Here is a 24,671-nt window from a genome sequence, read left to right on the forward strand (position 1 = left end):
TGAGCTCCGTCTCAGATTATTGCATGGTTTGCTTTTTCCGTAAAGGTTTTTTGAAATCTGACACAGCGGTTGCATTAAGGAGAGGTATATCTATAATTACATGTGTATAACTTGCATTATCATCTACATTTAGGATGAGTATTTCTGTTGAATAGATGTGGCTATGTACTATCACTGGATGTTTTTGGAACTAGTGAACGTAACACGCCAATGTAAATAAATATTAACTTTAGAAGTGGCAAGGTTGATATCCACGTTTGTAAACACACGGTCACAACAGTTATTGTTATTTGTGGTCTTAAACATTATTTTGAGTTAATTCTATGAGAGGGATGGTGTTCAATTTATTTTACAGTGCAATGGGAGGGTCATGTGAAAGTATTTTTAAAGTTGGAGAGGCAGGTGCATTTTCTTTTCTGACACCTGAGTTGGACCAGCCCCCCCCCCCCCCCCCCACACACACACCCCAGACCAGTAAATGTTGATCTGTCCCTTAGAATGCAGGACTTGAACTTGACTCGAGACTTGACCTGTTCTACTTGGGACTCAACTCGAAACTTGGACCTTGTGACTTGAGAATTACTTGTGACTCACAGTTTGAATACAACGTCCACTAGATAGAAGTAGGAGATCACAATTTCTCTTTGCCACTAGAAACCAGTTGTGTCTGGTTTTGGAAGTGAGTTGTAATGCCAAAAAATGGTGAAACTGATTTTCAAGGCTGATATCATAAAATGACCTTAGCAATCAGGGCTTTCAAAAATAAGACCCAGAGAAGTGAGGAAACTTCAAACTTATTTTCCTATTGAGCTAGATAAATGGCACATGTGGAGGATGCATATAAGGTCATGTGGATGGAGAAGGAATTTCATTGCTTTCCAATTATATATTTTTTAATTTGAACCTTTTTAACTATTCAAGTCAGTTAAGAACAATTTCTTATTTACAATGATGGCTTAGGAACAGTGGGTTAACTGCCTTGTTCGGGGGCAGAACGACAGATTTGTACCTTATCAGCTTGGGGATTCGATCTAGCAACCTTTTGGTTACTGGCCCAGCGCTCTAACCACTAGGCTACCTGCCGCCCCAATGACCATCATTTGTACCCTTTCCATGCATACTAAATGTTTGCACTTTGTGAATTGACCTACAATGCATATTCGATGAAAATCACCATAGCGCATGATTTTATGGCCTTTATGGAGGGGTACTGGGATCGAGATTTCCAAAAAGACAAGTAGCTTTCAAACGATATTTCACTTTCTATGGGGGGTGGTACAGGGTATAAATATACTGTACGTTCACTGAATAACTCAGTGGTCATTATCTCACCATCTTACCATAAAGTAATATTATACTTCAACTTAACGTCAAGCGTGTGAGATTCACAATAATAACCAATCACACTGCCAGTCATTATTCATACCATAGAGATCATATACAATTACTTAATTAATTAGTGTTCTAATGCCTAATCCTAGGATTTATACAGTATGTTTTATGACATTACATGATGCTAGAGGTTGCCATGGGAGACACCCTGTAGGCAACTCATAAAAATGTCCACAGTAGCCTAATTTTACTCAAATACTTTGATCATCATAGCTGTCTCTGACACGGCATACAGCTATACTACATGGAGATCGACATAGTTTGTTGTGCAAATTAGCCAGCAATCTGTTAATACAGTACTAGGCTACTAACAAACACTAACAACAGTGCTTTCTTCACCAATAGCACTGAATTAAACTAAATGTATGTATACTGGCTGTATATGTATATTTAAAATTGATAACTCATTTAAATAATAGTGAGGTGTGGGTTGTGACTACTTATTAGGTGTTCATGTCGGTGCCGAGGAAACCCAGTCAAAAGCTGAAGGTGTGGTTTGGAGAGTACTGGAACGTGACTGACTTCCTGGCCATCGTCCTCTTCCTGGTGGGGCTGGGGCTACGCTGGGACAGCGGGTCCTACCGGACTGCCGGCCGGATCACCTACTGCCTGGACATCATCTTCTGGTATGTTCGGGTGCTGGACCTGCTGGCCGTCAACCAGCATGCCGGGGCCTACCTCACCATGATCACCAAGATGGTGAGTAAAGCCATGTGCCTTTCCTTCCTTGGGCTAACACCTAGAGTGAGTATGATATGGCATGCTATGGGCCCTGGTCAAAAGTGATGCACATTTTGATAAGTTGATACAGGTTTGTTAGTGCTGGGTTGGAACAAAAATGTGCACAATTGTGTGCCCCCTAGTGCTGGGATAGAACACTGACTCACCATACAGCACATATCTTAATTTATACAAACAAAATGTAGTCATATTTGTATTTTTTTCTGTGTTCTCTACCCATCTGCTCAGACTAGTAACATGTTCTACATTGTGGTGATGATGGCGATTGTGCTGCTGAGTTTCGGCGTGTCCAGGAAGGCCATCTTGTCTCCAGACGAAGCTCTGTCATGGAGCCTGCTCAGAGATGTGGTCAACCAGCCGTACTGGATGATGTTTGGAGAAGTGTACGCAGGCGAAATAGACAGTGAGTAACCAGTGACCAGTCACAGTAGTGACTCAATTGGTTGGCGCTGCTTGCAACACCAGAGCTGTGTAGGTAGACTCCTGCATGGGCAACAGTCTATGGGAATAGGGTGTTATTTGAGACATCTCGTGTGTTTGTGGCAGCCTGTGCAGGTGACACGCCGTGTGTCCCCGGTGCCTTCCTCACCCCCTTCCTCCAGGCCGTCTACCTCTTCTTCCAGTACATCATCATGGTCAACATCCTCATTGCCTTCTTCAAGTAGGGACTCTCTATCAAAAATATGAATTGTATTTTGACTCTGTGTGTCTCTGCCTGATTGTGTCTTTATGTTTTATGCTTTATGTACAAATGGGGATTTGCAGCTTCTCTGAATGCTGTACTGTTTCTTATGGATCCTTTTTGACAGCAATGTCTACTTTGACATGAAGTCCATATCCAATAAGCTGTGGAAGTACAACCGCTACCGTTACATCATGACCTATCAGGAGAAGCCGTGGCTGCCCCCGCCCCTCATCATCCTGAGTCACATGACCCTGTGTGTGACTGCCATTTACCGGAAACACAGAGGCTCGTCCGAGCAGGAGAGGGACTCCTGTGGGCTTAGTGAGTGTGTGTGTGTGTGTGTGTGTGTGTGTGTGTGTGTGCGCGGGCATGGTTGCATTTATTTCTTGATGAAACACCATTAAAAGTCTGATTGAGCCTTAGCCTACTACTCTGTGTTTCTATGACAGTATTGATTCACAGCATTTCCATGTTGTAGACGAATACTACAGTAGATTGTGTGTTGGAAAAATGTAATCTCTTTCTCCCTCTGTCAGAGCTTTACCTGGGCCAAGAGGAGCTGAAGAGGCTGCATGAGTTTGAGGAGAGGTGTTTGGTGTCGTATTTCCATGAGAAAAACCAAGATGTTCTCTGCAGCCAGATCAACAGGGTACGAGCCACTGCAGAAAGGTGAGACTGGGACTTAGAAAGAGTGTCTCAATAGCTATTGAGACTTTTTCTTTGTGATTCACCTGAATATCTGTCTATGTCCTTTACCTGACAGGGCTGAGGAGATGGGTGTGGTTATGGGCGAGGTGTCGGATAGGGTCCACTTCATCCAGGATACCCTGCAGGTGCTGGACAGCCAGCTGGGTCAGCTGCAGGACCTGTCCGCCCTGGCCGTGGACACCCTCACCCTCCTATCGGCCTCCGATAGCCTGCAGCAGGAGGAGGCCCGCCTAGGCCACTGCCGGCCAATCACCCCCTCCCGTCACCATGTCCCCCACAGCTGGACCCTCCCCCACGGAGGTGGAGGCAGTGTTGACATCATGCCCTGCCACACCCCTAGGGCCTACCGCAGCACCCCACCCTCCCTGCTGTGGGGCCACACCTCCTCCCGCAGTCAACGCCCGTCACTAGAGTGGCACACGGGGGCCTGGGGGGCCGGCGACCATGGAGGGCAGGGGGCTGGTGAGTCGTGTGTGCCTTCCCGCTGTGGCTCTCCTCCGTACCCTTCGGCCTGGGCTATAGACAGTTCCCCCCACGGCAAACCCAGGGTCTGCTGTGACCCTGAGATGTCCATGGAAGAGGAAGGAGAGGAGTTTGGGAAGTCCTTTGATGTGAATGGGTCCAGGGCCTCTAGTCATGCCTTCCTGTTGTCGGACACCCAGGATGAGAGAGGCTGTGGGGCCAGGGGTTTGGTGAACCCCGCCTTCTGTAAGGACGACGACCCTGACGACCCTGGGGCAGTTCACTCCAGACGGGGCCAGTGGGGCAGGAAGCGCCCTCACCGGTGGGCGGGTCTGTCCAGGGACCGGCCCTACAGTCACAGCCGCTCTCTCTCCTCTAGCATGGAGAACATGGCTCTCTCTGGTGTCCCCCTGAGCCAGCTACGAGCCTCCTTCCCCGCCCTCGATTGCCTGTCGGAGGGGGGAAGATTCACAGCTGACATACCCCTTGGCTGCAGTAAAAGCAGAGGTACTCTACCACCGTCTTATGTCATGTTCTCTAAAAATGTTATGGCCCTGAGCAAATTTCATGTCTGCTGAGCACTGAAAATGTTGTGCAACTTCCAGCGTGCGTTTACTGTGAACACTGACGCTGTACCCGCATCCCATAACATTTAAACATGGAAATAGCTGTTATATCATTCAGCCAACAGTTGCAGCAAATGTGTGCTCAGTGTAGGCCTACATTCCATTAGACATTTGAAAAAAACATGCAGGGCTTGACATTAACCTGTTTATCCACTTGTCCTTCAGACAAGGAGGTGACTGAAAATGTTGTGTTGTTCGATGCAAGAAACCACTTTACAAAAAAAAATATATATACAGTTGAAGTAGGAAGTTTACATACACCTAAAATATTTAAACTCAGTTTTTCACATTTCCTGACATTTAATCCTGGTAAAAATGTCCTGTCTTAGGTCAGTTAGGATCACCACTTTATTTTAAGAATGTGAAATGTCAGAATGATAGTAGAGAGAATGATTGATTTCAGCCTTTATTTCTTTCATCACATTCCCAGTGGGTCAGAAGTTTACATACACTCAATTAGTATTTGGTTGCATTGCCTTGAAATTGTTTCACTTGGGTCAAACGTTTCGTGTAGCCTTCCACAAGCTTCCCACAATAAGTTGGGTGATTTTTGGCCCGTTCCTCCTGACCGAGCTGGTGTAACTGAGTCAGGTTTGTAGGCCTCCTTGCTCACACACGCTTTTTCAATTCTGCCCACACATTTCTATAGGATTGATGTCAGGGATTTGTGATGGCCTCTCCAATACCTTGACTTTGTTGTCCTTAAGCCATTTTGCTACAACTTTAGAAGTATGCTTGGGGTCATTGTCCATTTGGAAGACCCATTTGCGACCAAGCTTTAACTTCCTGACTGATGCCTTGAGATGTTGCTTCAATATATCCATATAATTTTCCTCCCTCATGATGCCTTCTATTTTGTGAAGTGCACCAGTCCCTCCTGCAGCAAAGCACCCCCACAACATGATGCTGCCACCCCCGTGCTTCACAGTTGGGATGGTGTTCTTCGGCCTGCAAGCCTCCCTCTTTTTCCACCAAACATAACGATGGTCATTATGGCCAAACAGTTCTATTTTTGTTTCATCAGACCAGAGGACATTTCTCCAAAAAGTACAATCTTTGTCCCCATGTGCAGTTGCAAACCGTAGTCTGGCTTTTTTATGCCGGTTTTGGAGCAGTGGCTTCTTCCTTGCTGAGCGGCCTTTCAGGTTATGTTGATATAGGACTCGTTTTACTGTGGATATAGATACTTTTGTACCTGTTTCCTCCAGCATCTTCACAAGGTCCTTTTGCTGTTGTTCTGGGATTGATTTGGACTTTTCGCACCAAAGTACGTTCATCTCTAGGAGACAGAACGCATCTCCTTCCTGAGTGGTATGACGGCTGCGTGGTCCCATGGTGTTTATACTTGCATTTTTTTTTCTGAGGTCTTGGCTGATTTGTTTTGATTTTCCCATGATGTCAAGAAAAGAGGCACTGAATTTGAAGGTAGGCCTTGAAATACATCCACAGGTACACTGCCAATTTACTCAAATGATGTCAATTAGCCTATTAGAAGCCATGACACCATTTTCTGGAATTTTCCAAGCTGTTTAAAGGCACAGTCAACTTAGTGTATGTAAACTTTTGACCCACTGGAATTGTGATACAGTGAATTGTATCAGTGAAATAACATATCTGAAAACAATTGTTGGCAAAATGACTTGTGTCATGCACAAAGTAGATGTCCTAACATTCCATGACACTAATCAGTTTCCCAATGTATCTCAAGTGATTCTACCTGTCCTGGTTGTGTTTTGCAGAGTCGTCCAACTGGTTTGATCTGGCAGTGACCTCAGGGAGCAGAGAGAGGTGTCAGGGCAGGAAGACAGTCAAGATCCTGGAGGAGAGTTCTTCAGACGCTGTAAGATAGACACTAGACAAACAGACGTCTGAACACTGTTCAAACGGTATCTGCCATTTACTACTAGGTCCTGCATGGTGCCACAGTCTAACAGAGCTGTAGCTATTTACAACAGTACACGTAAAGCTGTGTATAGTCTGTGTATATCGATTGATTTGAGATTACCCTTCATTGACCACTCTGCTCTCAGGGGAAAGAGGTGGACTCATACCTCTCTGACGTGTGCAGAAAGAGGAGGCGCAGGGGAGGGGAGCCTGTGTGCTGGTCTGCCTCTGCCAGCCCCAACCCTCTCAGTATGTACGCATAGAGACAGAAAGAGGGCAGACCTCCTATCTTTGCCATTGATCAATTTTGTTCACCATCTCACCTTCTCGTGTCAATATTGTTTCAGATTCTGAACCCATGGATTCGTTGCAGAAAGTACCTTTTTCACATCAGGTAAGATTTTATCTTGTGTTGTATGTATAAGTAGTTATGTTTTGTCAATATAAAGATGTTAAGTAAAAATAGAGGAAAAGGTACCAGAACCATATATAAAGATGTGTGGAGATTTATACTGTATATAGAGATCTCTCTAGAAATAGTCCGTGGGCCAGCGAAAAAATGTGTCCACTCTGGATGGCAGAGGTTTAATAGTCTTATCTTTGTCTCCCCATTCCTATGAACACATTGATATGATACCCACTCCAAAAGAGTAGCTTTGTACAGTTGAAGTCAGAAGTTTACATACACTTAGGTTAAAACTCATTTTTCAACCACTCCACAAATTTCTTGTTAACAAACTATAGTTTTGGCAAGTCGGTTAGGACATCTACTTTGTGCATGACACAAGTAATTTTTCCAACAATTGTTTACAAACAGATTATTTCACTTATAATTCAATGTATCACAATTCCAGTGGGTCAGAAGTTTACATACACTAAGTTGACTGTGCCTTTAAAAGCTTGGCAAATTCCAGAAAATTATTTCACAGCTTTAGAAGCTTCTGATAGGCTAATTGACATAATTTGAGTCAATTGGAGGTGGACCTGTGGATGTACTTCAAGGCCTACCTTCAAACTTAGTGCCTCTTTTCTTGACATCATGGGAAAATCAAAAAGAAATCAGCCAAGCCTTTTTTAGACCTCCACAAGTCTGGTTCATCTTTGGGAGCAATTTCCAAATGCCTGAAGGTACCATGTTCATCTGTACAAACAATAGTGCGCAAGTATAAACACCATGGGACCACGCAGCCGTCATACCGTTCAGGAAGGAGACGCATTCTGTTTGCTAGAGATGAACGTACTTTGGTCCGAAGATGCTGGAGGAAACAGGTACAAAACTATCTATATCAACAGTAAAACGAGTCCTATATTGACATAACCTGAAAGGCTGCTCAGTAAGGAAGAAGCCACTGCTCCAAAACTGCCATAAAAAAGCCAGACTACGGTTTGCAACTGCACATGGGGACAAAGATCATACTTTTTGGAGAAATGTCCTCTGGTCTAATTAAACAAAAATAGAACTGTTTGGCCATAATGACCATCGTTATGTTTGGAGGAAAAAGGGGGAGGCTTGCAAGCCGAAGAATACCATCCCAACCGTGAAGCACGAGGGTGGCAGCATCATGTTGTGGGGGTGCTTTGCTGCAGGAGGGACTAGTGCACTTCACAAAATAGATGGCATCATGAGGGAGGACAATGATGTGGATATATTGAAGCAACTTCTCAAGACATCATACAGGAAGGTAACCTCACTAGGGTATGTGGGACGGTAGCATCCCACCTCGTCAACAGCCAGTGAAACTGCAGGGCGCCAAATTAAAAAAAAACAGAAATCCCATCATTTAAATTCCTCAAACATACAAGTATTTTGCGACATTTTAAAATTACACTTGTTGTAAATCCAGCCAAGTGTCCGATTTCAAAAAGATTTTACTACAAAAGCACACCAAACGATTATGTTAGGTTAGAGCCAAATCACAGAAAAAGACAGACATTTTTCCAGCCAAAGAGAGGAGTAACAAAAAGCAAAAATAGAGATAAAATGAATCACTAACCTTTGATGATCTTCATCAGATGACACTCATAGGACTTCATGTTACACAATACATGTATGTTTTGTTCGGTAAAGTTCATATTTATATCCAAAAATTGGAGTTTAGGCGGGACGCTACTGTCTCACTTGGCAAAAAGCCAGAGAAAATGCAGAGCACCAAATTGAAATTAATTACTATAAAAATTACTATAAAAATCTAACTTTCATTAAATCACACATGAAAGATACCAAATTAAAGCTACACTGGTTGTGAATCCAGCCAACATGTCAGAATTCAAATAGGCTTTTCGGCGAAAGCAAACAATGCTATTATCTGAGTTAGCACCATTGTAAACAAAGAGAGAGAAGCATATTTCAACCCTGCAGGCGCAACAAAACGCCGAAATAAAAATATAATTCATGCCTTACCTTTGACGAGCTTCTGTTGTTGGCACTCCAATATGTCCCATAAACATCACAAATGGTCCTTTTGTTCGATTAATTCCGTCGATATATATCCAAAATGTCCATTTATTTGGCGTGTTTGATCCAGAAAAACACCAGTTCCAAATTATGAGACGTGACTACAAAATATCTCAAAGGTTACCTGTAAACTTTGCCAAAAAATTGGAAACTATTTTTGTAATACAACTTTAGGTATTTTTTTATGTAAATAATCGATCAAATTGAAGACGGGATGATCTGTGTTCAATACAGGATTAAAACCAGCTGCTAGCTTTCTGGTCATGCGCTTCTAACAAACAGGACACTTCGAGTGACCTTCCTTCAAGATGGCCGTACTTCTTCATTACACAAAGGAATAACCTCAGCCAATTTCTAAAGACTGTTGACATCCAGTGGAAGCGGTAGGAACCGCAAGAAGGTCCCTTAGAAATCTGGTTTCCAAATGAAATCTCTTTGAAAAGAGATTAACCTCAACAACAACAAAAAATCTGAATGGTTTGTCCTCGGGGTTTCGCCTGCTAAATAAGTTCCGATATACTCACTGGGCCCTACATACTCACTGAGCCCTACACACTCACTGGGACCTACACACTCACTGTGCCCTACATACTCACTGTGCCCTACACACTCGCTGGGCCCTACAAACTCACTCACACACATAATATGCACATACATTTATACTGACTCCACGCACACCCACTCACATACAAGCTGCTGCTACTCTGTTTATCTTATATCCTGTTGCCTAGTCGCCTTACCCAAGGGACATATCTACCTCCATCACTCCAGTATCCCTTCACATGCAAATATGGTGTTGGAACTGACCCTGTATGTAGTATGCTTTCTTCTATAAATTATTGCCAAGTGCACCGATGTGATTGTGTCAAGAACTGCAACGCTGCTGGGTTTTTCACGCTCAACAGTTTCCTGTGTGTATCGAGAATGGTCCACCGCCCAAGGACATCCAGCCGACTTGACACAATTGTGGGAAGCATTGGAGTCAACATGGGCCAGCATTCCTGTGGAACGCTTTCGACACCTTGTAGAGACCATGCCCTGACAAATTCAGAGGGTAAAGCGGGGTACAACTCAATATTAGGAATGTGGTCCTAATGTTTTGTACTCTGTACATGCCTAAATAAAAGACGGCTTGCGGAGGAATCTAAACAGCCATAACGATAAACGATGAGAATTCTCTTGGGAGGTAGTGGAGTCGGCATTTAATCTTCAGGTATTCCAGATCGGGTGAACAAAATGCCGAAAGAGTATCTACATTACGACAGTTGAGAGTTGTTGATCATGAAGCGTAACCCACCTCCTTTGTTCTACAAACACTATTCTGGTATATTTAGCTAAATACATACAGTATATCTGACATACTTGGACCATCATTTCATGTTGTCCTCATTATAACACACATTATAAGCCAGTATTGGTCTTATTACACCAAATATTTATTCAGTTATGGCCATGCAAAATCATTGCAGTTCCTCCTCATTGAAATGAATGGTGGCCATCTTAAAAATAGGCTGCTGCCTGCTGGGACTAATTATAGACAAAATATATGATGACTTTGTATACAGTAGGTATAAAACTTTTCCAATGGGTCTTCTTGTTCTGTGTGAAATTTGGTGGAGTTATCATCGGGTACCATGTGATAATAGAGTTATGTATGACCTTTGCCCCCCAAAGGTGGGCCTATAGGGATGTCATTACCATTCATATTGTTCCATATTGTGTTGTACTATGAAGTTAATAACATATGAAATTGCCTTAGTTTGAGAAGATTCTTCCCAGATAATACAAAATTACATTTCATACCCTCAATCCTGTTGGCCCAGGGGTCATAGCATTTAATGCAGCTACCTCCAATCCGGGGGTATATCAAAATGAAAATCATCATAAGAATTTGCCACCCCAAAGTGGACAAATATGTGAAATTTGGCCTGCTGGCCCATGGAGTAATAATAGGTTAAAGAGTGTTTAAAGCTGCTAAGACTATGGATATGTTCCAGGTCGACTACATTGCAGTTGCCTGCCAAAACTCAGTTTGGATAGGTGTTTACCATATCAGCTAACCACATCATATGACATATCAATCTGAATCCCCACTGTGCACTCAAGGACGTGGCAAATGATGCAATGCAATAACTGTTATGTAATTCCTGCTCTTGTCCAGCAGGACTGCAGTCAGTCCGTGTGGACCAGCTGGGCCTGCTCTGTCAGCTGCAGGTCCTCGTAAGTCTGCATGGGACGGTCCCTGGACATCACATTTACCCTTTTTACATCTGCTGAACCGAACCAAACTCTGCTGGCTCGGATGTTTCCTTTCCATATGATCCTTTTCAGCATGGTTCCAGTTACTAGGGTGGATACGTACAGTAACTATGCCATCTCCATGCAACTCAATTTGTCTCGGCCTGGTTCGGCTTAGTAGTGTAAAAAGCCCAAATGGAGTCAGACCTGAGTTCAAATAATTTTCTTGAACTTTAAAATACTTTGAGCGGTTGATTGAGCCTACCTGGAGTGCCGGATAGGCGTATTTACATTTTTGGGACCATCCCTTTGGTTCCATTGCGCCAAGCAAGCTCAATCAACCGCTGCTAGTGATTGGCTAGCAGCTAGTATTTGAAAGAAAACCTGGTTACACTTTATTTTGATATAGTCACATATAGATGATCAGATGGTCATGCGATCAGATGGTGACAGTCTGTTGATAAGCAACAGATAAGCTAAGGTTACAGTTAGGGCTAATGTTAGGTTTAGGATAAAGGTTTGGGTTAGGGCTAAGGTTAGGGTAAGGGTTACTGTTACTGTTAGGGCTAGAGTTAGGGTTAGGATAAGGGTTACTGTTAGGGCTAGAGTTAGGGTTAGGATAAGGGTTACTGTTGGGGCTAGAGTTAGGGTTAGGATAAGAGTTACTGTTGGGGCTAGAGTTAGGGTTAGGATAAGGGTTACTGTTGGGGCTAGAGTTAGGGTTAGGATAAGGGTTACTGTTAAGGCTAGAGTTAGGGTTAGGATAAGGGTTACTGTTAAGGCTAGAGTTAGGGTTAGGATAAGGGTTACTGTTGGGGCTAGAGTTAGGGTTAGGATAAGGGTTACTGTTAGGGCTAGAGTTAGGGTTAGAATAAGGGTTACTGTTGGGGCTAGAGTTAGGGTTAGGATAAGGGTTACTGTTAGAGCTAGAGTTAGGGTTAGGATAGGGGTTACTGTTGGGGCTAGGGTTAGGATAAGGGTTACTGTTGGGGCTAGAGTTAGGGTTAGGATAAGGGTTACTGTTAAGGCTAGAGTTAGGGTTAGGATAAGGGTTACTGTTGGGGCTAGAGTTAGGGTTAGGATAAGGGTTACTGTTAGGGCTAGGGTTAGGATAAGGGTTACTGTTGGGGCTAGAGTTAGGGTTAGGATAAGGGTTACTGTTGGGGCTAGAGTTATGGTTACTGTTGGGGCTAGAGTTAGGGTTGGTATAAGGGTTACTGTTAGGGCTAGAGTTAGGGTTAGGATAAGGGTTACTGTTAGGGCTAGAGTTAGGGTTAGAATAAGGGTTACTGTTGGGGCTAGAGTTAGGGTTAGGATAAGGGTTACTGTTAGAGCTAGAGTTAGGGTTAGGATAAGGGTTACTGTTGGGGCTAGGGTTAGGATAAGGGTTACTGTTAGGGCTAGAGTTAGGGTTAGGATAAGGGTTACTGTTGGGGCTAGAGTTAGGGTTAGGATAAGGGTTACTGTTAAGGCTAGAGTTAGGGTTAGGATAAGGGTTACTGTTGGGGCTAGAGTTAGGGTTAGGATAAGGGTTACTGTTAGGGCTAGGGTTAGGATAAGGGTTACTGTTGGGGCTAGAGTTAGGGTTAGGATAAGGGTTACTGTTGGGGCTAGAGTTATGGTTACTGTTGGGGCTAGAGTTAGGGTTGGTATAAGGGTTACTGTTAGGGCTAGAGTTAGGTTTAGGATAAGGGTTACTGTTAGGGCTAGAGTTAGGGTTAGGATAAGGGTTACTGTTAGGGCTAGAGTTAGGTTTAGGATAAGGGTTACTGTTAGGGCTAGAGTTAGGGTTAGGATAAGGGTTACTGTTAGGGCTAGCGTTAGGTTTAGGATAAGGGTTAGGGTTAGGATAAGGGTTACTGTTAGGGCTAGAGTTAGGGTTAGGATAAGGGTTACTGTTAGGGCTAGAGTTAGATTTAGGATAAGGGTTAGGGTTAGGATAAGGGTTACTGTTGGGGCTAGAGTTAGGGTTAGGATAAGGGTTACTGTTAGGGCTAGAGTTATGGTTACTGTTGGGGCTAGAGTAAGGGTTACTGTTGGGGCTAGAGTTAGGGTTAGGATAAGGGTTACTGTTAAGGCTAGAGTTAGGGTTAGGATAAGGGTTACTGTTGGGGCTAGAGTTAGGGTTAGGATAAGGGTTACTGTTGGGGCTAGAGTTAGGGTTAGGATAAGGGTTACTGTTGGGGCTAGAGTTAGGGTTAGGATAAGGGTTACTGTTAGGGCTAGAGTTATGGTTACTGTTGGGGCTAGAGTTAGGGTTAGGATAAGGGTTACTGTTGGGGCTAGAGTTAGGGTTAGGATAAGGGTTACTGTTAGGGGTAGAGTTAGGGTTAGGATAAGGGTTACTGTTAGGGCTAGAGTTATGGTTACTGTTGGGGCTAGAGTTAGGGTTAGGATAAGGGTTACTGTTGGGGCTAGAGTTAGGGTTAGGATAAGGGTTACTGTTGGGGCTAGAGTTAGGGTTAGTATAAGGGTTACTGTTGGGGCTAGAGTTAGGGTTAGTATAAGGGTTACTGTTAAGGCTAGAGTTAGGGTTAGGATAAGGGTTACTGTTAGGGCTAGAGTTAGGGTTAGGATAAGGGTTACTGTTAGGGCTAGAGTTATGGTTACTGTTGGGGCTAGAGTTAGGGTTAGGATAAGGGTTACTGTTGGGGCTAGAGTTAGGGTTAGGATAAGGGTTACTGTTAGGGCTAGAGTTAGGGTTAGGATAAGGGTTACTGTTAGGGCTAGAGTTAGGGTTGGTATAAGGGTTACTGTTAGGGCTAGAGTTAGGTTTAGGATAAGGGTTACTGTTAGGGCTAATGTTAGGTTTAGGATAAAGGTTAGGGCTAAGGTTAGGGTAAGGGTTAGGATAAGGGTTACTGTTAGGGCTAGAGTTAGGGTTAGGATAAGGGTTACTGTTAGGGCTAGAGTTAGGGTTAGAATAAAGGTTTGGGTTAGGGCTAAGGTTAGGGTAAGGGTTAGGATAAGAGTTAATGTTAGGGCTAGAGTTAGGGTTAGGATAAGGGTTACTGTTAGGGCTAGAGTTAGGGTTAGGATAAGGGTTTGGGTTAGGGCTAAGGTTAGGGTAAGGGTTAGGATAAGAGTTACTGTTAGGGCTAGAGTTAGGGTTAGTATTAGGGTTACTGTTAGGGCTAGAGTTAGGGTTAGAATAAAGGTTTGGGTTAGGGTAAGGGTTAGGATAAGAGTTACTGTTAGGGCTAGAGTTAGGGTTAGGATAAGGGTTACTGTTAGGGCTAGAGTTAGGGTTAGGATAAGGGTTACTGTTAGGGCTAGAGTTAGGGTTAGGATAAGGGTTACTGTTAGGGTTAGACAGAGTTGTGGAGAAAGTGGTCACTGTGGAAGTACTGAAGTTGTGTATAGTTGTGTGGGATAGTTGTGTGAGTTCTGTATGTTCTTCTGTTGTAGAGTGCGAAGTGGGATCGCACCTGAAGGTAGGCAACCAGAATCATTGTCTGTATTAATGGCTTGTATTAAAAAAGGAAAAGAAATCACACCTATTAGTTTTCCTTGTCTTTATTTTTCTTAGCTTCCCCCTCCGCTAGAATATTTACCTTCCTAAGCAAAAGCGGAATTGTTAACTATAATCGTTCATGTTTTGGTCTGTCTTGGTTGTTTTCCCTGTGTTTGTTTGTCTGTTAGTAAAATCCTCTACATTTCAATCCACAGAAGACCTGGACCCACACTACTCAGGTACTCCCCAACAATCACATAAATCATACACAAAAAAAGTAGATCTGATAGCTAAATTATATGACCTGTTTTTGTCTGGTTATGTTGCGTTACATCGTAATACGCTGTGTTGTGCCTTTCGTGAACTTACACCCCAATTTAACCCCCCCCCCTCCCTTACTAACTCCGACTTTGCTGATAGCTACTTTATTGAGATAAAATGTACTTGCTATGACAGTGATATGTGGTTGTCCCACCTAACTATCTTAAGATGAATGCACTAACTGTAAGAAGCTAGATAAGAGCGTCTGCTAAATGACTCAGATGTAAATGTTAATCGTATGTTGTGTTGTAAATGTGTGGTGTTCGTGTTAGCCATGGAAAGGAACAACCTGATGAGGCTTGCTCACACCATACCTTTCACACCTGTCTCCATAATGGGTAAGTCATCAGCCAATCACGTTAAAGGGATAGTTCTTGACGTTTCAATTATTTTAGACTCCACTAGGGTGTGGTTGTTTCTCCAAACGGTTCTTAAATTTGTTAGCTGGTTTTTAAGCAATTTCTAGAATGATCTCACTAGCATTTTTAAAGAATGTAGCAATGCTAGTGGAAATTGATTGTTTCTGTTTTGGGTGCATTCAAAAGCATGCTATTGCCTCCCTAATACCATCTTCCCCGTGGTTGCATGGTCCCTGGCAGCGGGAGAGGAGGTGAGTGTCTACTCCCTGGAGGAGGTGGAAGCTGCAGACCCGGAGTCCTCCATATCCTACTGGTCATCCAAGGGGCTGTCTGCGGTGCTGAAGCCGCTGTCTAGCGAGGGCTGTCTGGATGGGGGGCTGCGCAGGGCCATGCTTGTACTTTGCACCTGGGCCGAGAGGGACGTCCTGAGGGTGGGCTGCGTGTATGTGGTCAAAGCCATCCAGCCCGATGTGGTCTGCACCTGGCAGAGGGTCTTCCACAGCGACACCCCCCTCCAGCTCTGTTTGCGGGTATAAACTTCATATATATGTACATACAGTATATAACATCATAGCTTGTTTTTAGGGTCAGAAGTGTCTGACCACAAGACCCGTTAAACATAAACTCTGGTCCCTGGTTATTGTAAGACAGATCTTTTCCTGGTCAGGTCACATAAACTCTGGGCCCTGGTTATTGTAAGACAAGCATTTCGCTACACTCGCGTTAACATCTGCTAACCATGTGTATGTGAACAATAAGATTTGATTTGATTTGAGATCTTTTCCTGGTCAGGTCATAAACTCTGGGCCCTGGTTATTGTAAGACAGATCTTTTCCTGGTCAGGTCATACACTCTGGGCCCTGGTTATTGTAAGACAGATCTTTTCCTGGTCAGGTCATAAACTCTGGGCCCTGGTTATTGTAAGACAAATCTTTTCCTGGTCAGGTCATAAACTCTGGGTCCTGGTTATTGTAAGACATATCTTTTCCTGGTCAGGTCATAAACTCTGGGCCCTGGTTATTGTAAGACAGATCTTTTCCTGGTCAGGTCATACACTCTGGGCCCTGGTTATTGTAAGACAAATCTTTTCCTGGTCAGGTCATACGCTCTGGGCCCTGGTTATTGTAAGACAGATCTTTTCCTGGTCAGGTCATACGCTCTGGGCCCTGGTTATTGTAAGACAGATCTTTTCCTGGTCAGGTCATACACTCTGGGCCCTTTTTATATACATCCATTTTCCACAACAAGGCGGAACATCACCTCATTTTTGTTAAGCGCGCTCCTCTTTTTACCCTCATGTTTTACTTGGCATTTGTTACATCCCTTAATAGAATCATTCTGGCCTTCTGTTTTTGTCCTTACAGGAGATACAGCAACAGAGAGCTGCTCAGAAACTCATGCATGTGTTCAACCAAGTAAAACCAGAAAACATGCCTCATTCTCCAAGGTTGGTACTCAACTCTAGAACTCAGTACTAGTACACGTGTGTGTGTGTGTGTGTGTGTGTGTGTGTGTGTGTGTGTGTGTGTGTGCACGTAATAATAGTGGATTGAGTTATATAGTGCCTTTCTAACAACTGAGATACTCAAAGTGCTTAACATAGTAAGGGGGAAACTCACATCGTGTGCGTATGATATGTGTATATCTATGGAATTACAGTATGTGTGCGTGTTACATGTGTTATGAATGTGCGTCTCCCTCCTAGGTTCCTGGACATGTCTCTTCTTCACTGGCACTCAGACGGCCAATGGTTGACCATCGAGAGGAACATGACGGGAGACTTCAGGAAGTACAATACTAACACAGGAGAGGAGATCGCCCCCTGTTGTGGGATGGAGGAAACACTCCTGGCCTTCTCCCACTGGACCTACCAATACTCCTGCAGGGAACTGCTGGTGTTGGACTTACAGGGTCTGTCTGTCTGTCCATCCCATTCTGTTGAGCTGTCTGTCTGTCTGACTATGGATAGATTTATTTTGCAACGACATCACTTCACAGGGCTTTTCCTGTAAACTACTACATTAAACTGAAATCTCTCTTTCCCCTCCTAAATCTTTCACAGGAGTGGGATCGGAGCTTACAGACCCATCGGTCATCCGAGCAGAAGACAAAAGGTACTCGCCTCGTACAGTGGAGGTTCAGTGTGTGACACTGACACTTATTGTCATCTTGACATCCATTCTTTTGAGGTCTAAAGACATCTGAAATACGTTTATTTTGTCCTTCCCTCTTTTGTCCCTTGCCTTCCTGTAGCTCAAGTGATGACATGGTGTTTGGTCCTTCTAACCTGGGAGACGCTGCCATCCACAGCTTTGTCATCAAGCACACCTGCAACTCCTGCTGCGAGAACCTCGGACTCTCAGGTGAGAGAAAGGAACCCTTCAGACCACCACTTTTATAGGGGGATTATAGAGGATTGTGGGGGTGTGTATGCGAGCCTGTAATGTGTGAGAATGTGTGATCTGTTAGGCATGTGTAATCGGAGAGTGGACTTCTTACGCGTGTGTGTCACCTTTATGTCGTCACTCGGGAGGTTCGCTGGCCTGAGATTAATCCCCGAACTTCAAATGAAGATAGAACCGGCTAATTAGGCCAAGGGAAGCGTTTATTTAAATGACAACAGAGCATTGGAGGCAGGGGGAGGGACTTGCTTTGTGCGGTGTGCTGGGCTCTCTTTGATTACATATTAAACAGGGCTTTGTGCTGTGGAGAAATTAGCTTTGATTAGATATTAATTGCAATCGCTGAGTAGACATGAGACGCATGATACCAGCATCTAGAGGGAGCATCGCCTCGGAAATTCACTCAAAAACAAACAAGCAAGCAAACAAACACACGCAAACATTCAGCCATACTTGTTTTGATCTTTTCAAAGGTGGTTTGTTTTTTTCTTCTTGTTTTGTCTTCTTCTTGTGTCGTCTCCAAGATTCCCATCAATTCAAAACAAATTATTCATGAAAAATCCATGGACTTCCTCTCTGGCTTGATCAAATCCTCTTTTTAGTGGTAATGACTGTATAAACTGCCATGTTGCTGATTGATGTTTGTGTTGTCAGATTTGAGGAGGAGCACGGACATCCCTGGGAAAACAGAAAACAGGTCTTTTGAAAAGGAGAGTGGATTGATCACGACTAGGATGTAACCTCTGATCCGGAAGCAGAAGTTCGCCATCCTAACCTCTGGTTCAGGTGGGATGAAGTTGCCCTTAAAGCATAGACACTGATTTAATGTCAGTTTTGTGTTTTCCTCCCCAAATGGTGATGGTTAGGATCTGGGGAAGCTAAGCGGATCCAGAGGTGTACAAGGGTAACTTCTACCAGGAATGAAAGCACTCACTTGGTTGGTTTGAATGGATAGTGTAGCTTTATGTGGACTAAATCTTGTGTTAGATGTCTGGTAGGGCTTTTGTTGTAACAGCAGTTTACATTGCAGAAGTCTCAGCAGCAAGCCAGATGCTGTAGTTTTGCATTCATTCCGCCTATAGAGTGCATAGTGGAGGGAGGCCGCAGTGTCTGTTGTACTACAGGTAACCTATTAATCAATCAAACACTTTGCCTTATTGTAATGTTATGTATCATTAGACATGATGCAGAGGGCATTCTAGGATGGTGTTTCCATACACCAAGATATCATTTGTTTGTTCTCTGTTCTGTTTAAATGAACTCCTGGTTACTTTTGAAATGAGCACCACTTTTATGATCTTTTCATATCATTTGAGGAATGTTTATACCAGTTGTCATGTTTTTATCTGTTGCATAACAGTTTTTATGGTGAAATACCAGCTATTATGGCAGCCATTTTGAATGTTCACAATAACTCACCTTCCTAGTTAAGTTTCAAACGGGCAGACCTTCTGGGATGTTTTCAGATTTCAGAGGAATTTTTGTACCAAATGTCATGCTTATATCTGCTTCGTAATGTTTATTTTTTTGTTAAGGCCCCAGACTATTAGGGTATTTCAAGTGTTATACTCTTGACATAATATTCTTACCAAACATAGTTTGGTTTATTTAATCTTATACACATTCACAGCTAAAAGCTGAACTACAAGCGTAGCAAGGAAAAGCTGTATTTAAGTGACATGTTGAAACCCTTAAAAGGAAACCATCTTCAGAGTCATGGACCATGTTCTTCAGGCTGGGCTCAAAATTGGATGTTAAACAAAACTTTATTTAGAACAAATTATTAATCAGTCAAAACTACAATCTGGGATTTGTTTTTCAGCAAAACATCCCCTCTCAATTTCATCAAATATTTTCCTGTTTTCAAACACTGTTGTGAAATCATATTTTTGTATTTAGCAATGCTCAAATATATTGTTATGCTGATTATGTTACAAGTGATTACATGAAAAAAACTACAATTAAGCATTTACACAGCTGGACTGAAGCATGGCTTATGTTATGGCTTAAATTCAGAATGAAAACGCTATTACAAGAATAACTAAATCTGGTCTCTTGGTGGTTGGAATTCACACTGCTCAGACTCAGATTATTCAAATGATCACAATGGATAGCACAGCTTTTTTGTTGTTGTTACTACAGTCCTTCACTGAAAGAGCAGTTCTGAAGAGTAGCTACCCCTTAAAATGTTTGTTTGTCCACAAAAACTCTACATAAATGCATGTTTCACTTTGTGTGTGTGTGCAGAACAATGGAAAAAGAACGAGCCAGAAATACATCCATAAAATTTCCTTTATTTTTCTTCCCACAAAGAAATGTCTACAAAAGCGATAAAATATAGAATTTAACAAAACTCACTTCAGACCTTGACTTGATTATTTACATCTCGAAGGAGGAGACACTGAGATAGCTCAGACAACTCAGAACTTTGACACAACTGGATCATCAAAGCTCTTAATTTATGACACACACACACACACACACACACACACACACACACACACACACACACACACACACACACACACACACACACACACACACACACACACACACACACACACACACACACACACACACACACACACACACACACACACACACACACACAGGTCTACATGTGAGCTTTGGGGACATAAAGCTGTGTCAAAGTTCCGAGGTTCGATCCGACTCACGAAGTGAAAAATGCAAACATACAAACAATTCAATGTAATCAAATACACACTTGCCTCAAAATTCCCCTTTTTGATTGGTTCTCAAGTAAACTTACACAGTAAAGAAACTATTTCCCATTTCGCTAATCCAGCTCCTCCTCTCTAACTATGGCACTTGAAAAAACGTTTCTTTTTTTGTTTTAGTTAGTCCGTTTAAAAAAGTGTTTGTACCCCAAGTACCTTTTTTAAGGGTTTTGGTCACAGATGCTGCACTTACTGTACTTTACTTTCTCATCATGGGACGCAAAGACATTCTAATGAATAAATAAAACATGTTTAACACTACTCCAGTTGCACGCATGTATAATGTATTAAGAAAGTTTACAAAGCGTCAATAGAGTAAAGAACCTGCTCTTTGTTCATTCACTCTCTTTCAGCCTCACACACACACACACACACACACACACACACACACACACACACACACACACACACACACACACACACACACACACACACACACACACACACACACACACAGGTTCTCCAAGGAGGTGTTTTTGACTAAGTATATGAAATGTTTTCGACCAAGTATATAAAATGTCAGTGCACTTTGTGGTCTCGTTAGGGTAAGGACCACCTTTTGCCTGTGCTCTGTGGTGTCGTTAGGGTAAGGACCAACTTTTGCCTGTGCTCTGTGGTGTCTCTGTTGATGGAGTAAAAGGTGCATGATGCATTCAGTCCCTCACGCTGAACACAATACTCCATAACATTCAGAATAAAAAATATCCCCAACCCCTGACCCACAGCATCGCATGAGAAAACCTAAAAGCCCCAATGTTTCATTGCCATGAAACAGCATGCAAAGATAACAGAACAACAATAGACTAATAGTATTATAGTAGTAATAATAGCAATAACAACAATAATAATAATAGTAATAAAATAAAAATAATTGTACAATGCAAACATGACAGTAGTAAATGCTTTCCAGTTATTATTGCTACAGTACCTTACAGTGTTTATTTGTCACTCAGATTACCAACCCCACCCTAAACCCCTGATTCACAGTCTTGCAGGGGAAAATAAAAACAAAGTTGGGTTGAATTCACTGTCCTAAAGGCATGGAATGGGTGGACGCCAGCTTAGTTATGGTCTTCCTTCATTGTAAAACAACCAGTACATCTTGAACCGGGGTGGGTTTATGATGGCAGGAACATGATTTTCTGGGACTTTTGTAGAATAGGCTCTCTCCATTATATGGACTCAAAATGCATCCGGACAGTGAATTTATCCCCACACACAGATCCATTCACACGCAGACACACCACCCTCCCAAAGCCTTGTCTGGGTAGGTTCCTTCGCTGGGAGCCACCAGCGTATTTATATATCCAAAAAACGCTTACATTTTCAAAAATATTCAAACTCTTTTTATGCAAAGATAGAAAAAGAGTTGCTCCCTGAGAGAGATGCTGTGTAGTGCATCGAGACACGAGTGATTGTCTTTAACAAGCCACCGACCTCTAACTTCACACTCCTTTTTTGGCGGAGGGGTGGGCAGGATATGGTATGGGGCATGGGAGTGCGGGGGGCGCTATGACAAGGAGAAGCTCATCCTCTGTATATGGAGGATGATAGTGTTCACTGCATATGGGAAGGGTTTGGGAAAGAGATAAAAGGAAGTCAAGGAAAATGTTACAGGTTATGCTGTTCTGTACACTGGCGCTGGCTAGCATCTAATCTCCACTAAAAGTTCAGAGGGATTTGGCCACTGTGCGAAACACAGAAACGTGTCCATTATAACGTGTAAGGAAATCCTTGAAGATCTTCAACATTAACATTTAAATAGAAGTGATTGTCTATCATAGTTTACTATTTAGATTGTTCAATGTATCTGCAACTTTAAGTTGCAAATGTTTCAGTGAAAAATATCTATTACCCTGATTTTTTAGGATCCGGAAAAGTGTTGCAAGATCTACAGTCCCAGAGAACACTCTGTAATGTGGAATAGGTTTCAAGTGTCAATTTTAATCTGAAAGATGAAACGTCTGAATATTGTCAGTAGAGTGGCGCAGCGGTCTAAGGCACTGCATCTCAGTACTAGAGGCGTCACTACAGACCCTACAATCCTCAAAAGATTTTACAGCTGCACCATCGAGAGCATCAATGGCAACTGCTCGGTCTCCGTCCGCAAGGCACTACAGAGGGTAGTGCGTACGGCCCAGTACATCACCGGGGCCAAGCTTCCTGCCATCCAGGACCTCTATACCAGGCGGTGTCAGAGGAATGCCCTAAATATCGTCAAAGACTCCAGCCACCCTAGTCATAGACTGTTCTCTCTGCTACCGCACGGCAAGCGGTATCGGAGCGCCAAGTCTAGGGCCAAGAGGCTTTTTAACAGCTTCTACCCCCAAGCCATAAGACTCCTGAACAGCTAATTAAATGGCTACCCAGACTATTTATTACCTATGCATAGCACCTTTAACAACCCTACCTGCATGTACATAATTATCTCAATTACCTCGACACCGGTGCCCCCACACATTGACACATTGACTCTGTACCGGTACCCCCTGTATATAGTCCCGCTATTATTATTCTCTTCTGCTCTTTAATTATTTCTTTTTCTTATCTCTTACTTTTTTCTTAATTACATTTTTGGGGTATTTTCTTAAAACTGCATCGTTGGTTAAGGGCTTGTAAGTAAGCATTTCACTGTAAGGTCTACACCTGTTGTATTTGGCGCATGTGACAAATACAATTTGATTTGATTTGGTTCCATTACAGGCTGTATCACAACCAGCCGTGATTGGGAGTCCCATAGGGCGGCGCACAATTGGCCCAGCATCGTCCGGGTTAGGGTTTGGCCGGGGTAGGCCGTCATTGTAAATACGAATTTGTTCTTAACTGACTTGCAGAGTTAAACAAAATAATTGACATATTGGCATACCCACTTTAGCTAATCATGACTACCCCCTGTGCTTAACCATTCTAGAATGATGAGGCTGAGGAGAGAAATGCAAGAAGAAGGATCACGCAGTGTGAAACTTAATTTATATCGAGAGCGAGCGAGAGTCCTTTATTTAAGCAGCCCAGTGATTAGCATGGGTGTAGATTGTGCCAAATGTGACGGGGGGATGAGGGGATGTAGAGAGGAAGAGGTTCATGAAGTGACTTAGTTTCTTATTCACTGACTAGGTATTGTATGCCCTCATGAAAAGTCACTAAGACCAACACACTAGTGTTGTGGGGGGTTTAGGGGGGCTGGGGGGAGAGGTCCTCCTACTAAACTCTCATTAGAGCTGATTGTTCAATAGCAGTCCAACTTCGATGGACAGAGTTATTGCAGCGACAAAAAATGATTGACAGGATGGCAGTCTGACAAAATCTTTTTTTTCACGCAAAATATAATATTTATATACATATCTTCACCTTGAAAAGTAGCCATAATTGTTTAAATCCTTCTTTTACAGTTTGATAGTTCCGAACTGAAAGATGCAATACCCTCTTCACGTATCAACAGAGCCCAGACAAGGCTTTCTCGACATACCAAAATGACCTCCCAGGTTTACCCCAATATTCTTTAACAAGTCTCTTTTTAACTTGACAAATTCTGTACACATGAAACTATCAAATAACAAAACAGACAAGGTATCAGCCACATAGGGCTGCTACAGTTTTAAATGAAAACTAAAATATTAACAGAAGATGTAATACTGGAATCCGTTCTTCACTACATAATATCTACAATAGCTTTTCTGAATCACACAAATCCCTCCCCCATCTTCAATATCACAATTTCATGTAAAAAAAACAACAAAGATAAACAAATTGACTTACCCAGTTAAAAGACAGCTTAAATTAGCTAGTTAAAGTCTGTACATTTCTGGTCAGTTCTGAAGAGCCCCGTGGTCATGGGTGCATTATATACATTCTTTAGACTGTATCGGTGAATAGGGTTGGATAAGTGCTGGACATTCCTAGTGTTTGCGGCTGTAAGTGTCTGGATGGTCCGGGCCTGGTGTCCGGGCTGCTTTGCCGTAGCGTTAATGATGCGTCCGCGGTCACGTTGTGGTCCACTTTCTGAGGTTGGACCATAGGAAGTCACTTGGGCATGGTGATCGCTGCATTGGGGTCGGGATTGAACAGCTCCTTGTAGAGCGGGGGAAAGAGCACGTTCACCGTCTCGGGGTGAAGCTGCTGGAAGGCCTGCAGCTCCTCGGTGTGGAGAGTACACACGGCCGACAGCATGGGTATCCGACCTATCAGCTACAGAGGACACAGAGGGGT

General features: G+C 43.1%; 2 protein-coding genes across 4 annotated transcripts in view; one reads left to right on the top strand and one right to left on the bottom strand.

The window, feature by feature from the left end:
* Window positions 1-20,089, top strand: part of trpm6 (transient receptor potential cation channel, subfamily M, member 6) — a 42,079-nt gene extending 21,990 nt beyond the window's left edge. For 2 of the 3 annotated variants that reach the window (XM_055919027.1, XM_055919028.1), the window contains exons 21-39: window positions 1,840-2,091; window positions 2,362-2,536; window positions 2,680-2,794; window positions 2,943-3,139; window positions 3,355-3,487; window positions 3,582-4,495; window positions 6,354-6,454; window positions 6,645-6,747; window positions 6,846-6,892; window positions 11,118-11,173; window positions 14,600-14,625; window positions 14,834-14,884; window positions 15,239-15,304; window positions 15,566-15,855; window positions 16,690-16,772; window positions 17,031-17,236; window positions 17,388-17,439; window positions 17,579-17,688; window positions 18,382-20,089. In XM_055919027.1, the coding sequence (XP_055775002.1) occupies window positions 1,840-2,091; window positions 2,362-2,536; window positions 2,680-2,794; window positions 2,943-3,139; window positions 3,355-3,487; window positions 3,582-4,495; window positions 6,354-6,454; window positions 6,645-6,747; window positions 6,846-6,892; window positions 11,118-11,173; window positions 14,600-14,625; window positions 14,834-14,884; window positions 15,239-15,304; window positions 15,566-15,855; window positions 16,690-16,772; window positions 17,031-17,236; window positions 17,388-17,439; window positions 17,579-17,688; window positions 18,382-18,467 (3,063 nt within the window). In that variant the 3' untranslated portion in view covers window positions 18,468-20,089. The remainder of the gene's footprint in view (window positions 1-1,839; window positions 2,092-2,361; window positions 2,537-2,679; window positions 2,795-2,942; window positions 3,140-3,354; window positions 3,488-3,581; window positions 4,496-6,353; window positions 6,455-6,644; window positions 6,748-6,845; window positions 6,893-11,117; window positions 11,174-14,599; window positions 14,626-14,833; window positions 14,885-15,238; window positions 15,305-15,565; window positions 15,856-16,689; window positions 16,773-17,030; window positions 17,237-17,387; window positions 17,440-17,578; window positions 17,689-18,381) is intronic. The other variant, XM_055919029.1, reaches the window with a different exon arrangement.
* LOC129853226 (nuclear receptor ROR-beta-like) overlaps window positions 20,002-24,671 on the bottom strand; it is a 38,423-nt gene continuing 33,753 nt past the window's right edge. Inside the window, exon 10 of the mRNA XM_055919030.1 lies at window positions 20,002-24,650. Coding sequence (XP_055775005.1) covers window positions 24,486-24,650 — 165 coding nt within the window. The 3' untranslated portion in view covers window positions 20,002-24,485. The remainder of the gene's footprint in view (window positions 24,651-24,671) is intronic.

The sequence above is a fragment of the Salvelinus fontinalis genome, chromosome 4 (genome assembly GCF_029448725.1).
Source record: "Salvelinus fontinalis isolate EN_2023a chromosome 4, ASM2944872v1, whole genome shotgun sequence".
NCBI lineage: Eukaryota > Metazoa > Chordata > Actinopteri > Salmoniformes > Salmonidae > Salvelinus > Salvelinus fontinalis.